Source organism: Antedon bifida, chromosome 4 (genome assembly GCF_963402885.1).
Source record: "Antedon bifida chromosome 4, ecAntBifi1.1, whole genome shotgun sequence".
Classification (NCBI taxonomy): Eukaryota; Metazoa; Echinodermata; class Crinoidea; order Comatulida; family Antedonidae; genus Antedon; species Antedon bifida.
In genome coordinates this window covers 8261059-8278433 of record NC_136229.1, presented here as the reverse complement: position 1 = coordinate 8278433, position 17375 = coordinate 8261059, and the positions used below count along the sequence as shown (strand labels likewise).

General features: G+C 33.8%; 2 protein-coding genes and 1 long non-coding RNA gene across 5 annotated transcripts; 2 read left to right on the top strand and 1 right to left on the bottom strand.

Annotated features, from left to right (window-relative positions):
- Positions 1 to 308: 308 nt before the first annotated feature.
- On the bottom strand, positions 309 to 2153 carry LOC144841167 (uncharacterized). Its single transcript, XR_013611996.1, has 3 exons — positions 1956 to 2153; positions 1034 to 1342; positions 309 to 459 (listed from the first exon to the last, which is right to left on the bottom strand). It is a non-coding gene; the product is annotated as an uncharacterized LOC144841167 (long non-coding RNA).
- A 1020-nt stretch (positions 2154 to 3173) lies between these two features.
- LOC144839913 (methylmalonyl-CoA mutase, mitochondrial-like) lies at positions 3174 to 14369 on the top strand. Of its 3 annotated transcripts, none has more exons than XM_078695492.1 (19): positions 3174 to 3266; positions 3755 to 3821; positions 4266 to 4397; positions 4597 to 4728; positions 5146 to 5252; positions 5638 to 5716; positions 5972 to 6076; positions 6489 to 6623; positions 6954 to 7071; positions 7504 to 7715; positions 8356 to 8532; positions 8885 to 8968; positions 9145 to 9250; positions 9539 to 9681; positions 9859 to 9933; positions 10438 to 10590; positions 11247 to 11387; positions 12811 to 12938; positions 13471 to 14369. In XM_078695492.1, the coding sequence occupies exons 2-19, from the start codon at positions 3771 to 3773 to the stop codon at positions 13634 to 13636; spliced, it is 2244 nt and encodes a 747-aa protein (XP_078551618.1). In that variant the 5' UTR covers positions 3174 to 3266; positions 3755 to 3770; the 3' UTR covers positions 13637 to 14369. The 3 variants fall into 3 exon arrangements, with proteins under 3 accessions (XP_078551618.1, XP_078551619.1, XP_078551617.1); XM_078695493.1 differs by having other exon boundaries at positions 3188 to 3266; positions 3738 to 3821; positions 4272 to 4397; XM_078695491.1 differs by having other exon boundaries at positions 3188 to 3266; positions 3738 to 3821.
- A 788-nt stretch (positions 14370 to 15157) lies between these two features.
- Positions 15158 to 17351, top strand: LOC144839997 (histamine N-methyltransferase A-like). The gene is made up of 3 exons (XM_078695609.1): positions 15158 to 15370; positions 16088 to 16402; positions 16773 to 17351. Exons 1-3 carry the CDS (start codon positions 15181 to 15183, stop codon positions 17129 to 17131), a joined length of 864 nt encoding a protein of 287 aa, XP_078551735.1. The 5' UTR covers positions 15158 to 15180; the 3' UTR covers positions 17132 to 17351.
- Positions 17352 to 17375: the final 24 nt, after the last annotated feature.

The following is a 17375-nucleotide window of genomic DNA, read 5'->3' as shown; positions in this document are numbered from 1 at the left end:
TAATAACAGTATAGGGCCTTACCAATTTATTACATAATATATGAAATATATTACACAAAAGAAATATAAATGAATTTATAAGGACATGATGATTATCAAAAATAGTCAATATAATTAAATTTTAAACTCATTACCAGCATTATAAATAATATTTTAAAAAGATGAGAATGCAAGTAAATATAAGATTCATAGTCCTCATTATACACAATGATTTTCTACTATCACATATTAAAATATAAAACAATCATGTAGCCTTTAATGACTTTACATGGAGGTCTATTCAAATAAATTTAAATAAAAGGGTCATAATAATTATGTCTTCGTCTCCAGTTCGTAGAAAATAAGTTAGGATTCAATTCATTTCAACAATAAAAAATATCCTGCCAGTTTGCGTTCAAGACCTGCAAAATGCTTAGTTTTTAATACGAGTACTGCTTTCTATACACATAACTTTGATTTCTGCAACAAAAAAAACAAAAATCTCTGTAATAATGTACTTTAATTACTGTAATAATCTAGGCATAGATTATGTTGACCGAGCCAGTGAGAGGGCGATCGACTGTACTACCATACTGTAAGTCCTCTAGGTGTATACAACTTATTTCTTGTCTACAATAGTAGTATGCTAATAGTACTATTATTAGATTAGGTAGTTGGGAGTAGTTTGGAGAGATACATCTATTTATAAAAGAGTACTGTATATATGGAACTGTGTTAGCCGCCTTTGTATTTTTAGATATAATACCAATAGGTACTATGTATTGGGATGCAATTCAACAGTTATGAATAAAAAAAGTCCTATGTACTCTGTCTGTTGGAGGAAATAAGCATAAGAGAAAGTAAAGCCTTGACCACAGGGTGTAAGTCACTATTTTGAATCAGTAGTATGACTTCTTAGGAAGTAATTTTAAAATTATCATTGTATGATCGAAAAGAAATATTATAATATCTAACTTTTTCCTTTATATAAATACATTATTTTATCCAAGGGGTTGCAAACACTAGTGTTCACATGTCTTGTTATGTATTGCACCTTTGTCCTGTCTTTATGTTGTCTGTAATGTCACTGCACTAACGGGTGACCGGTAAACGAGCTTCGCTCTTACGGTTATCCATCCATATAAGTTGTTCATCTCTTATGTTCAGAAATTGAAATGGTAAATAAACTGAAACTGTGCTTATGTTGTCCAGGTTGACGAGCCAGGAATGATGGTAGTGCCAGTATACAGTGTGTAGTTTAGCCTCAAGGCAATACCATGTAGCTGGAGTAGCTTGGACAAATACAGTAGAGATTTATGAGACTTGGTGTGTGATGATTCAATATGATAATGATAAATTTGTGCTGTGAAAGACAAAATTGTAGAATTATGAAGAAAATATTGTAAAATATAACAAGGAAATTATACTATAGTATAATTAAGGGGTAACAGTAAAATATATAATTAATAATAATAAATGCAATGGCAATTACTTATATTATGTATACATTACAATATTACAAATAAATTCATATATTATTTTATTATGATTAAAGGAAATCTGTTTTAGAATGAGAAAAAGCCATCCCAACCCAGATTTGAACCCAGCTATCAATAAAGCTATAAAACAAAATAAACCACATTGTAGCCGGACTGGGTAGCGTAGACTTACTTGAGACCTAGGCCTAGTACGATTAGCTAGAAGGATACAGGTCAACCCGTACCCATGCCAACTCGCTCGTACCCAAGTTTTGGTTTACTTATCCAAAATCTTGGCTTACTCGTACCCATCATGGGCTGACTGTCTAGTAGTAGTAGTAGTAGCCTAGCCTAAGGCAGCAGGCCCGGCCCTAGCCTACTACAACTTAAGTCTAGGCCTAGCCTAGTACTAGTAGGCCTAGTAGTAGTTAACATCATACATACGCCCTAGAGCCTAGTAGTATCTCCCTAGTACCATGGAGTACTCCATGCTAGTACTCTACTAGCTAGGCCTAGGTAGTAGCAGTAGTAGTTATTGTAGTAGTATTATTGTATTGTAGTATTAGTTGTAGCTGTCCGGTGGTCCTTGGTCACTTGTCTAACTAGCTACGTCTAGGCTAGATCCCCTAGTAGGCCTAGGCCTAGTACGTAGTAAAGATAATTAGTTATTCTTCAACAGTCACACAATTCAGATTCTGCCGCTGATTGCTAGTGAACAGGGGGAGGGAGAGAAACAGTTAGAAGAACTGAAATAAGTCGTGACGTATAATAAACATCATACAAAATAATAATATAACTAACGAATCCGTATAATATAATAATGTTGTATGTTATAAAGTAAGGTAAATGCGTTTAATATAATACAATTATATTATAATATAATGTATTTTATTAATAATATAATAGTAAATGTTCATAATATAATGCCAAAACCGAATAATATAATACAAATAGTCAATAATTTGTTACATTTTTCACATAATATATTAGAAATAGATATAATATAATGCTAAAACTAAGTAATATAATGCAAAACGTATATTTCATTACAATACAATATATAATATAATAAAAAAATGATATAATAATATAATATTTTAAATACTTCAGACAGCTGAGGCTTGCCATAGTTTAAGCCGTTCATAGAGGTATAAAACTAGTCTAGTTTGTCTCAGTATTATTAAAACTTCAATTTATTTAAAAAATAATTTTTTTTTTTGAGTGTCCATATAGTGAGTTTTTTAGATCATTATGTTTAAGACATCGATATTCTTGAAATTCACTAATTCGTGCCTAATGGCATTTTTATATAAATTATAAGTTTGTATTCACAGTCCGTTGTTTTAGAATATAAAATATATTATTATAAAACCTATAATAGCGCTGCTAGTATTATCTTTTATTTCGTGGTGACAAATGAATGTTAAATTAAATGAACACATAAATAAAATCTTCTTGTTAAAAACCAAATTTTAAATTCTAATGCAATATATTGTTGTATTTAATCGCTATACAGGCTAATAATGATGAAATTATCAAATACCAAATAAAATGATGATGGTGGTCCGGAGATGGTTGGTGTACAAAGGCCTATATAGCGGAATAGAAACTTTCTTTGGTTGCATATAATTATAATAGAGCAGAAATTGGTGGCGTATTGTTATGTTAGCCAGTTAGCCTCGAAGTACAGGCGTTAATTCTGTCGTGTGCGATTGTTGTTTTTCTCACACGACGGAGCCAGTTTTTAGCTTAAAAACGTGCAAAACCTTAAATCAAAATCTCTGATTCCGTAGATTATACTGGAAAATAGTAAGCAGTAATTTCATTGTGCATTGTAATTACTCGTTGATATTAGCAATAAATATTAATTACTGCAATGTCTAGTTATGTTTAGGCTAGGCCGCCAGGCTAGACTGCTTATAATTTATTATTATTGGGTTGTTGTTGTTGGCCGGGACTGTTTAAATGCCTGGAAATTGAGGAATCGATGACATGTTTCAGTTTTAGGCCAAAGATGATTGAACTTTAACCAGGGCGAATAAAATAGACCTTTGGGTAGTAGGGCCTTGTAGTACAGTCTGAGTAGTACTAACTAGGCCTAGGCCTAGTACTAGCCTAGACCTAGTAGTAGTAGTAGGCCTAAAAGTCTATCACAATTCAGTATTTATTTCAATACTAATTTAATTATTAGGCTGTTTTAAATAATTATCAATTTTAAATAAATAAAATCATGATGGAGTAAAGTTTTATTTCAATTTGAATTCAATTATAAATATCTAGGTATTGTATTTCTTCAGGGTGAATGGCACCAAAATGTTGCAAGTTTCGATGAAATATAGACATATAAGAAAATTTATAAAAAATGTAAGTTCTCTTAGTTTTAAACAATCTTGTCTTTATATTTCAATTTTTTTTGTAGGCATCATGCACCTATAATATTACAGTACAGATCTGGGCGCTACTGCACTTTCACACATACAGAGGTCATCTTTATTATTAATGTAAGGTTTGGTCACGACAATCCTACCTAAGGTGTGAAAGTGCAGTATCGCTTAAATTTGATTTGAATTTTACTGAACTTGAGCTATTTTTCTCATTATAACCATTAGTATAATTAAATATGATCAGACAGCTTAGTTTTTGTATGTCTATTACAAAAAAGACAGAATAAAAGTGGTCCCAATCTTTCATTTGGAGGTCTTCAATTTGATACACATACAAAATGTACACTTATTCTATAGGCCCCTACATATACATTTTATTAACCAAGACATTCCTACTGTAGCATATGTATAAAACCTTGTTTAGTTTCAGTTGGCATCTCCACTAGGAGCTAGGAATCTGCACAGAAAGCCATTACATCCGGAATGGAATGAGCTGGCAAAGAAACAAATTCGTGGACAGGATCCAAAGGAAAAGCTGACATGGAAAACACCTGAGGTACAGTAACCAGGGAAGGGTGAATGGTATAACAAAGCATTTGAGATGACAAACTTATAATTCTGGTGTTTCATTTAGTCAAATGTTTTACTTACTACTATGCAATTGATTACTGTACATTATATATTTTGCAATATTTTTATAGATATCTCCAATTTTTGGGAAAAATGGTATTTTACTCTTTTTGTTATACTCTCAGGGAATCAGTTTAAAGCCATTATACACAAGACAAGACACTGCTGAACATAAAGATGAACTTCCTGGTAAATACCCTTACACACGAGGGCCTTACCCCACTATGTATACACAAAGACCATGGACAATCAGACAGGTAGGTACCCCTAGGCTACCAATTTTACTACTTGGACCCATTACAACAACTACACACACAAGGATTTCAACCCATGTTTTCACAGAAACTCTGAACAATCAGACAGGTACTGTAGGTCTACTGTAAGTCAGTAAGTATACTGTACTGCATTATCTGAACCAAACCATACTCAGACGGGGACACACAAGGCATGAAGACCCTCAGAGACAATCACTTGGTATGTCAGAATTTGGTCTCGCAACATAACAACTCCACTTTCACAGCCTTTAATGTAGAGCACCGTTTAAAAGATTGTCAGCTATTGAATGCTATTTCAAACCAATACAGTACTCAAAGACTACAGTATAATCACTAAATAAGAGTGTCTTAATTTTCTCTTTACCTGTTATTGTTTTATCTATTTTTTGTTCTTTTCAGTATGCTGGTTTTAGTACAGTGGAGGAAAGCAATAAATTTTACAAACAAAACATCAAAGCTGGACAGCAAGGACTGAGTGTGGCCTTTGACCTTGCTACACATCGTGGGTATGAAACACAAAACAATAAATATTGTGTATCTTAGAAAATAATTCCATCATTTTATCTTCCCACTTGCTTTGCCTAATTTACACTCTAAGGTTATGTACTTGTCATTGTGTACAGAGCAGTGTGCAACGTTTAATCAACTGCGTTTTGGAGACTGTTATCGCTGTAGAAAGTACATTATAAATCTGAATCCATTGTCCATTACATATATCAATGTTGGAAACTTATTTGCTATTGTCATTTTTAGTACCTCTTTCACATCAGATATACAAACTAGGGTGACAACACCAGTTCTTTCCATGGTGTGCACACAGGGTGTGTAAACTGTGAATTGTTCTTGGTTATGTAAAAGGGGTATTTGATAAATGGTCTTTCTCTCTTTAAGGTATGACTCTGATAATCCTCGTGTTCATGGTGATGTTGGTATGGCTGGTGTTTGTATTGATACAGTGGAAGATATGAAGGTTAGCATACAATCAGTTAACCTACAAAGTATTTGTGGTTTATGAAACATTTTCCACGGTTAAGCTCTGTCTACATTATGATAAAAAAGTGTGATGTGCCCAAATATGTTATGCCCAAATATGGTAGTGATATGACATCATCATGTCTATATATGGGACATCACATTTTTTGTCAAGTAAGTTTGATGGTGTAGACAGAGCTTTAGGAGAGGAATAAGATTGTGTCAATATATTTGTATTTATATTTATACATAGGTATTGTTTGATGGCATCCCATTGGACAAGATGTCAGTTTCCATGACGATGAATGGAGCTGTTTTACCAGTCATGGCCATGTTTATTGCTGCAGCAGAAGAACAGGTCATTTACCTTCATTATTAAAATCAATAAAAGCTAAAGCTTTGTCTACACTATCAAACTTTATGTGACAACAAATGTGATGTGCCCATATATGGACAAGATGATGTCAAATCACTACCCTATTTGGGCATATCACCACCATATTTGGAAAAAACATACTTTTGAAACTAGTTTGATAGTGTAGACAGAGCTTTAGAAAATTTGGGATCTACGTTTCTTTCTACTCTTTCTTTCTTTAAAAGTTTTATAATCAGTGTACTATGTCCCACATAACTGGTTCAATCTATATATTGTGCCAGTTCTGTGGTTCATAATCATTTTCGAAACCTGAGCTGAACAGATAAGATCTTAACACTACTTTCTGCAGATTGGATGTTTTATATATTTTATTATGAACTTGTTTTAATGACAGGGTGTAGCTCAAGAACTCCTAACAGGTACAATACAAAATGACATATTAAAAGAATTTATGGTACGAAACACGTACATCTATCCACCAGAGCCATCCATGAAAATTATTTCAGACATATTTGCATACACATCAAAGGTGAGTTTTTTTACAGTATTGACTCCTTTGAAGGGAAGATTTGGAACTATTTTAAAAGTAACCAATAATTATTTTTGATAACCTATGACCTACACATTGACATTGGTCATCTTCTAGGCCTAGAAACCACCAAAAATGAGTTGAGGAATAGTGAGAGAGAGCATATCTCAATGTTCCTGTATGTGCACAATGAATTGACATAGCATAACTAGTTTCTAGGTCTTAGATTGTCAAAAATCAAAAACTACCTATTGTTGCTCCTGTCATTTTAATCTTTGACATACGTTTTGAAAAACTGTGGATTTATTTTTCTAAATCATTTTTCTGTAGCACATGCCAAAGTTCAACTCGATCTCGATATCTGGTTACCATATGCAAGAGGCAGGTGCTGATGCCGTCTTAGAACTGGCTTTTACAATTGCTGATGGCCTACAATACTGTAGAACGGGTAACTATTCCAATAACGTCCTGTTTTTATATATCCCCATCTTTTTCTTTCCCACAAAACAAACGCCTTAAGATCGGCAGAGGTCTGTCAGTTCTCACTTAATTGACTTTCCTTCAGACTTCCTGTTCATTATTTTGAACTTTCCCTTATATTAATTTTTAGTCTAATCAGCCTTTTTTAGAGGTAATAAAATATATTTGCTTGTATTGTAAGTTACAGTATACTAAGGGGCCTTTCAACATTTATATTTCTCAACATTTTGTTTGAGATTTTTTTTTCCTAATTTGTAAACCACAGACCCTTTTTTCTTCTCCAAAAAATGTTTGATCTTCCCAAGATCCTAAAACAAACATAAGCATTATTTTGCCGATTTGAAGAATGGCCAAGACCTGTTTGAATTCACAGAAATTAACTTTGTAATTTTGTTCATAGGAATTGAAGCAGGTTTAGACATTGATGCTTTTGCTCCTCGCTTATCTTTCTTCTGGGGCATTGGTATGAACTTTTACATGGAGATTGCTAAGCTGAGAGCTGCACGTAGGCTATGGGCACATCTTATGAGAAAACATTTTGACCCCAAGAATGCAAAGTCCATGATTCTTAGATGTCACTGTCAAACATCTGGCTGGTCACTTACTGAACAAGTAAGTCAGGGCTCAATGATGTATGCCTTTATAAATTCAATCATTGTTGGGTTACTAATGTGTTAAAAATAGCTTATATGTACAGTAAATATGAGACCATGATTTGTCGACTTACATTTCTACAGTCATTCTTTGCTGAGGTACTGTAAGAGGGACTGGAGCAAATGATAATAATGCTAAAGACTACAGAAACATTTAGACTATGTAATATAATATAAATATACAGATATTGCCTTTTCTGTTGATTTGATACTGCATTTTATATAATAATAACAATAAAATCTTTATTTTAAAACGGAGACTCGTTCACAGCAAAATGTGTTCTTCCACGAGGCCGTATAAACGAAATAAAACTACAATATTACAATTATCAAAATGATGAACAAACAAGAAAATTGTACATTGAAAAAAGAAAAAAGTATATAAAATGTATTTTGATGAATTAATAGATTTTCTAGTTAGTAGATAAAATTAAAACAGAAAAGCTAACCAATTATAAAACTACTACTAATATTACACCTCTAAGCAGACAAATACCAAGATTTATGACTGCTTTCAAAATGTAATGAGACATCCAGAAAAATTTTGGATATCTGCTTATATATTGTATTCTCACTTTTTAAATATCTCTCTTGTCTAGGACCCTTATAACAATGTAATACGTACTACAGTAGAAGCAATGGCGGCAGTGTTTGGAGGTACACAGTCACTGCACACAAACTCCTTTGATGAAGCCCTTGGCTTACCTACTGTAACAAGCGCACGAATAGCAAGAAATACTCAAATTATTCTACAAGAAGAAAGCGGTATTCCAAAGGTATTTATAGATGAATTTTGAATGTTTTGAGGGCCTGCTGTTTTAGTCTTCTGCAAGCCTGTAGACATGGGGTTCAATGGTTTGAATGAGCACTGTTTCCTAGAGTGCCCTTTCCAGAGACTAGCAGCAGAAGTTATGGTAAATAGGCCTAAACCTGACAATTTTTGCCCTTTTTTTGAAAAATGATTCCCCCCGTATAAATAGTGACCACAGGCTTTACAACTGAGCTTCCATATTTTGAAGTAATAAATAACATTAGGTTTTTACTAAAATGTAATACTTAATGTAACGTCTGTTTTTGTATATTTCCGCAGTCACATATCATTTGATCTTTCATATATTTTTTTTTTAGATTGCTGATCCATGGGGTGGATCACATATGATGGAATGTCTAACTGATGAAATTTATGAAGCTGCAGAAAAGATTATAGAAGAGGTAGTTATACAGTGATGTCATGCAAGGCACTTGAACCATCATTATTATTCATGATTATTAGTTCTAATAGGAGTATTATTATTATTTTTTTTTTTCATCTTCACTGTTTTCATCATCATTACCATTTAAGTTTCCTTTGACCTTTATATATTTAAAACAATGTTCTTATAATTTAGGTTGAAGTGATGGGAGGAATGGCAAAGGCGGTTGCAAGTGGTTATCCTAAACTAAAGATAGAAGAAGTTGCTGCAAAGAGACAAGCCAGGATAGACTCTGCTCAAGGTAGGCATTAAATCATTTCATTTAGAGGAAGAAAACATACTCTGTTCAAGGTAGGCATGCCATTAAATTTAGGGGAAAGAGCATTGAAATGGTAGGCCTAAGCAACATCATTATTAATCTGGTTTTAAATAAGTTAAATTAGTTTACCGAGCAGCATACATGAACAACATTCTTGGCAATCTTACATTATTTAAACACGGAAAAAAATCATATCGCAGCATAGCTTTGATCAGTATATACAGTACTGTACATAGAAATGTGCTGAAAGGATTCACTTTTTAATTTTAGAGGTCATTGTTGGGGTCAATAAACACCAGTTGCCATCTGACCAAGAAGATAATATCGAAGTACGGTCAATCGACAACACACAAGTTAGAGAAACGCAGATAGCTAAGTTGAAGAAAGTAAAAGCTACAAGGAATCCTGAACAAGTAAGATATAGTATTAGTATTATAACATAGCTACTAGCAATCCATGTGCAGCAGTCGCACTATCCAGTAGTCTTATACTCAGCCAGAACAAGTAACAAGTAATCAGAGCCAGGCATGCTAAAGCCTAAAGTGCTACTATAATTTACAACTATTACAGTATTTATTTATCTAATTCAGGCAACAAAGGCTTTAGACGATATTACAGAATGCTGCAGGACAGGACAGGGTAATCTACTGCATCTTGCTGTGGAGGTAAGAAACAGCTCACTATTATACAAACCACTTCTGAAAAGTAGCACAGTTAAGTCATTGACAGCGACATCATTCAAGTTTGAATGTTCAATCAGGATTCCTTTTAAAAAGTTGTTCCTATTTCTACAGATTGAAAGTGAATGCTTATATTATTATATATAACTATTGATCTAAAATATGAATAAGACTGAATTAGTGATACTTTGTATAAAGAAGTAAAAGACCTCTAAAGCCTTGTCTACACTATCAAACTTTATGTGACAAAAAAATGTGAAGTGCCCATATATGGACATGATGATGTCATATCACTACCATATTTGGGCATACCACTATCATGTTTAGTACACGTTTTTTACCAAACTAGTTTGATAGTGTAGATAGAGAATATTCAATCACTCTTAATTCAATCCAATCTGCCATTTTGTACTGTGTTTGAAGAAAGTAGAAGTACAATCTCTAAACCTCTTTTCATCCCTTTACTATCTCCTATATTTACTTCATAAGGCTTCAAAGGCACGATGTACCTTAGGTGAGATTTCTATGGCAATGGAGACAGTATTCGACCGCCACGTTGCTACTGACAGGATGGTTAGTGGAGCGTACAAAACCGAGTATGGAGAAGACTCAGAATTACTAATGTGTCTGGAAAAAGTAGAGGTATGCTAAATGTTTAATGCATTCCAGTTCAACAACAGATTGAGAGGTTTTAGGATTTCTTGATTGAATTGGAGTGGTAGCTTGGTGGTTAAGATGCTTGGCTATCAAGGTATATAACCTTCGGTGAGTGAGCTGAGTGGTTATATTAAGACAGTGGAAGCGTAATCCATAACCATAACATCAGCAAGGGTTCATGGCTCACTCGTTCTGGTGGTAGGTCTTCTCAGATAAGGACTATAAACCATAGGCCCAGTGTACACACATTGATTGTGTGCACTTTAAAGAACCTAGTACAACTTTCGAGACGAGTAGGGGTTACCCCGGTGTACTAGTCCACACACAGTCACTATCGTGGGTCAAGTTAGGAGCGTTCATATTCCTACATAAATGCGATCCTGGATAAGCTACTGTAGTACATTATTTATAGCCAACTAATCCTAACACCACCGCAACTGGATATCATATTGTGTGCTGCTGTGGCTGAAACAAAATATCTAGTTCATGGATTCGATAAGGAGGCATTTAATTTACTGTCATTTTTAATATATATTCATGACATTCATTTTCAATATGATGATTCACAATTATAAATTTAAGTGTCAAGATTGTTACAACTTGTTCAGTTTGCCAATGTTATGCTTTTAATTTATTGATAGGAGTTTAAAGAAGCAGAGGGTCGACGGCCAAGGCTTCTTGTTGCAAAGATGGGTCAGGATGGCCATGACAGAGGTGCCAAGATTGTTGCCACTAGTTTTGCTGATATTGGCTTTGATGTGGACATTGGGCCACTATTTCAGGTACTTTTATGACTTCAGAAACCTTCCAACAATCTTCCCCTAACAAGATAGTGTTACAAACAAATTGTTGCAATTCCCAATGAAATTGTTTGTAATGACTTGTGAGAAGGTTCCGAAAGGTATCAATAAACCACGGAGAAACCATTAGGTCAACATTTTGCAAACTGTCACCTATTATCTAGACACTTCTTGGTAGCCTACTGTATCTATACTTTTTCCAGTATTATAGGCAACTTCTGTAATACAGTGTTACATATGTATCATATTTGACACATGGACCGTAAACCTAACCTTACATAATACAGGAGCCACATGTGATACATATGCAGCACCGTATTACTTTGATACTAGACAGATCATGACATATATGTGAAAATACAGTACAGAGAATTGAGTCCATTATCTGCAGTGATTTCAATGAAAACAAGTACAGTACAACCCACTATGTCAATAGGCAATCCATCATTCTTAAGCTCTATCTACACTATCAAACTTTATGTGACAAAAAAATGTGATGTGCCTATATATGGAGATGATGATGTCATATCACTACCATATTTGGGCATATCACCACCATATTTTGGTATGTCACAATTTTTTTTTGTCAAACTAGTTTGTAGACAGGGCTTTAGGAACTGTTGTTAAAATATGTATATAACAAGCACGAATGTGCGATACTCGGGGTACAGCAAAAGAAGCTGTAATGACGTCATAAGACCGGATGTAACGTCACATACACATCAAATACGGCTATACGGTACCATCTTCGAAAGTTAAAAAAAAAAAGGTTTCGCCCAGGCTCGAACCGGGGACCTTCTGCGTGTTAAGCAGACGTGATAACCACTACGCCAAGAAGCCGCATATAACTACATAACGCTGTGGTGTGCGTCACACATTGTGGCTTCTTAATTAAACAAATTAATTAACAAAAAAGCACGAATGTGCGATACTCTGGGTGCAGCAAAAGAAGCTGTAATGACGTCATATGACGGGATGTGACGTCACATACACATCAATAACCTCTACCACATACGGCTATACGGTACCATCTTTGAGACATGATATGGCTGCATCCGGTTTGAAATTTAAAAATATGGCTCTATAGCTTTGAGGTCATGTCCCTGTAGTATACCAATGCCCAATCCCAGCTCAATATTACAACGAATAAGGGAGGAGTAGTACTTTAAAAATCGCACTTTTTACTCAATAGTGTCCAGATGGAAGAAGAGGAGAAAATGAGTAAGTCATAGACTCGGGTACCCCGAGTAAAAAACGGCTCATATTCTTACTATTTCTGTGGTTCCTTTATGTGCATATGCATAACAAAATAGGCTTAGAAATTCAAGCAAACATCACATACAATATGAGAGTGATTACTAAAATAGTTACTTGTTTTATATTGTCTAACATACTTTTTTAATAGACACCCAAGGAAGTAGCGCAACAGGCAATTGATGCCGATGTACATGTTGTTGGTGTAAGCACATTAGCAGCAGGCCATAAAACATTAGTACCTGAACTTATTAAAGAGTTAAAAGCATTAGATAGAGGGTGAGTAGTATATGAGTCATTGTTTTGTCTTTGAAACCTCATGATAGATTAAATTGATACTTTACAAATTTATATAGATTCCTCTTGATCTGCCAGTAGTATTAAGGTCTGTCTACACTCTCAAACTTTATGTGACAATGTGATGTGCCCATATATGGACATAATGATGTCATATCACTACCATATTTTGGCACATCACATTTTTTTTTGTCAAACTAGTTTGTATTAAAGTTGAAGTACACTATTTTGTTTCTGCAATTTGATTTTAACTTCTTTTTATTTCTGTAATCAGTAAAAAATGTATTGATCTCAAAATATAGAAATTTGCTCAGACTAATACAAACATTAAAATCGTAAAAATGTATTAAAAAAAAGCAAAACATTATAAGAATAAAACATATGAAAAGGATTAGTGGTAAAACATACAATATGTACAAAATAGTAAGAATCAACATTAAAATTGAATTGATTTTATTTCTATTAAATGTTTAAAGGTAGAGTTACCGTCAGTAATCAAACAATTATCTTTCAGTGATATAATCGTTGTTGTTGGTGGCGTAATACCACCCCAGGACTACGACTTATTGTACGAGTTTGGTGTCAAGAGCATATTTGGACCTGGAACTAGGATACCTGTCGCTGCTGTTCGTGTTGTTGACGACATTTACGAAGCCATCGCAAAAAGAGCAGAAGCCTGAAAAATATAAGATTAAATTATATATTTATATTTTGAATATCAAAAATAATTTCAAATGGGTATTACTTCTTCTGTAAGGGATATTATACAAAGTAATGAATGTTTATGAATGTAATAGTACAAATGATGGAATGAGGTGAATGATGAAAGGTTATATTTCAACGATTTTTTTTTCAATAGTGTATACTATTGCACACCATGTGACCCACAATTTTCCAATCAAATGACAAGAATTTATTTAGGTTTTTTTTATAATATTTATTATGAAATACCATTATGAAGAACAGCACTGTCATAACTGCCAATGATTACCTACTGCAGTGCACATGCATAGGCCTAGAGATAATTTGTTCTAGTACAGCTAGGCATATATAGGTTCTTCACATTTTTCCGTTTTGTTAAAATAAGTTTCTCGATAAAATATACCTTTGGTAAAGACTAACTAAACGAACTATTTAAAATTCCTGAAGAATATATATAAGGCAAGCTTACTGCCTAATTTAAATGTTCAATTGTGTGCATGCATTAAGTAATAGTTGTCCAATTCAATTTAGCTAAAGCAATGCTAAGATGGTTTAATTACTAAGTTATTTGATTTCCATAAGCCAGTTCCAAATCTTGTTCGCGATTCCTTTAGGCAAACTGTGCTTAGAGTCATGAGTGGGAAGTTGTTCAAAGGTATATATATATATATGTTTTCGGTATCATTAGAAATAATAAACTTTATCACATTATTTGAGTGTTTCTGTTTCCCTCAATCGCCATTAATACTGAACAAACATCTCTGCTATTTGATACGCTAATGGTATACATTCTAAAGCAAGAATCTAACCCTAACCATAGGCTGGGGGCCGGTAAGCCGCCAAAGCCCCTCACCCCACGGTGGGACAAAGCTGTCATTCAATACATGCAAGTTGGTTAATTTCAATCGGTTTATCATGCACATACAAATTTCTTCTACGTTTGTTGGGACGTAAAAATGGTAAACAATAATAAAAAAATGAATTAAAATAAGTTATTCTTTAATGACATTCTATATGAATTTAAAACCGTAATATCTATCCACTGCCTGACACCGCCCAACTATGTTTCGGGTTTGGCACATGGTGTGAATTAACAAAGGTAAATAAACTATCCCCTGTTGTTTCTCAGGTTTCGGGGTTGTTCTTATGAAATATTATTATAATGTTCTTTTCGACCCATTGTTTACTTTTTGATAGACTGCCAGTCTGTTGGATTAGTCGACTATTTGTTATACACTAAACAAATACAGTTTGAACTCGGTGTACCCACCAACCCTCTTGAATGATCTTATAATATAATTAATAATAATGAGCAACAACACTAGAGTAGGCCTATATCATTTTTAATCAAACATTTTAGACTATAAAATGTGGACCTTTCGCAATTTGTGATGTTGACTGTATTGCAAGTCCATCCCGCTTCGTTGAATTAACCTCATAAATATTCATATTTAGTAGTTTTCACATTCACTGTTGAACTTAGCATTCAATACGTGACACGTGCAACAGCAACACAGTCGTTATGGCATCTTCGAAATCTCTTTCTAGCGATCCTGATTATTATGTGAAAGCATTCGAAGAACGGACAAAACGTCAACAACGAAAGAATGCACTAGTTGATTGGACAAACCAACTGGTAGAAAATCAACTTATTGGAGCTGTAACGATTGGTAAACGGCCATTAAAAGTACTTGGTGTTGGTAGCGGTTCGGGTAAGTTTATTCCCAGGTCAGTCAGCCTTGTTAAACACAATAAAAGGACCCTGGATGAGCTGTGAAATTTTATAACCAAAGAAAGTTGTTCATTTATCAATGGTCGGATATTAAAAGGCGGGTACAAAATAATACAGTAGGCATAATTTTTTCAATCGCAAACTTAATATGTAAAGATACAGCTTTTTCAGTGAACATGTTCTTTTTAAAATTTGGTAGGCCTACATAATAGATAGATTACAATTGCATTAGGCCTACATTCAGTACGACAGTCAAGGAAATCCGGTGCACGTAACCCCTAAATAAACTGAGCCTCCCTAGCTATATACAAACATATGGAAAATATGAATTATCTTTTGAGCGAGTATCAAATTTATTTGTGAACTTTAACTCTTTTAACTTTTAAGGATTGCAATGCACTTACTTTATCTGCTTTCAGATGTTTTAATATTTGTCAGTTATCACCTTTTCAGTTATTTTTAAATTGGTTAAATAATATTTTTTCTTATCAATTATTCATATTATAATTATTATTAATTACAACTGCCAATGGGTTGTAATAGACAGTTTTCTGAGGTTGTAATTGTATTAAACTACTGTGGAGTAGATTTGCGTCAGGGAGTTGAGTAATTGGTCAGATGTTTTGCCATACTCTGACGTAATTTTTCTGAGGTTATTATAAGAAACACCAATAATGTTGTTTTCTTATTCCACAAGGTGAGGTTGAACTTGGCAACCTCTCGAAACTGCTGGAGGTTTTTCCATCGATAGAGGTTACTGTTTTAGAACCTTCCAAACAGTACACAGACATCTACAAGGAATCCTTAGAGAAGAGTAATCTGAAAGGGCTAACATATCAGTGGCGACAGCAAACGTTGGATCAATATCGTGCTGATGTTGGAGCGAGTATCAAATATGATATAATCTTGTCTGTTAACTCGTTGTACTACGTTGATGATCTTAAAGATTCATTGAAGTATTTGTATGAAATACTAGAGCACGGTGGGAAATATGTCGTCATTGTTGTAACCGGTTAGTAATTGTAATTACCTAAAGAAATGGCGTATTAATTACTATTAAACGTATGTAAACATGTATTATTGCCAGTGTAACAAATATAGGCCTAGTAATGTTTATAAATGTAAACATCACAGACACAGAATAAATTCTAAACCGCCCGGTGATATATTGAAATTTGAAATTTAATTAATTAGTTTTAAATGATAAAGATGAGGAAATCTGTGAGAATGCGAAAAAGTCGCCCCAATCGAGATTCGAACCCGGAACCGTCTGCTTGATATGCAGATGTCCTAACCATTATACCAATGGGGCTTTCTTGGTATTGTTCAATATCGATTGGATAGCGACTCTTTAAATATAATGTTTGGTCTTTTTTTTACAGAAACAACAGGGTGCTATCGATTGTGGAAGAATTTCCCTTCTCTGTATCAAAGTGTTTCTTTTAATAAAATATCCTCACGGGAAGTAATTGATGGCTTAAAAGCTCTCAATATTGGTTATGAATTAGAGAGAACCAGGAACGACATTGATGTTACTGAATGTTTCAACCAAGGATCTACAGAAGGAAAATATATGATAGATTTCTTGAGTCACGTGGTCAATCTACGCGAAAGTGTATCCCAATCAACCTATTCGGAATTCGTTGATTTTCTTAAAAACATAAGTACTCCACAGGAAGGATATGGAAGTAAACTGTGGTTAGAAAGTGGATGGGAAGCAACATTTGTTAAAAAGCAATAAAAAAAAATGTGTATTATTTCTTACGACAAAATGGTTATTGTATCGTTTTGTGTTTTGCTTTGCGAATAAAAGTAAAGTAAAGTTTGTTTTACATGTTCCTAAAAAAGAAAGTATGTACAGTTTACAAATCGTACAATGTATTTTTTTTCATGAATGTTATGGTGTAAAGCAATCATTTACTATCCTGTATCATTGTGAAATAAATGTTTCTGCAGTGTTATTGCATTTGTTGCCATCAATTTAA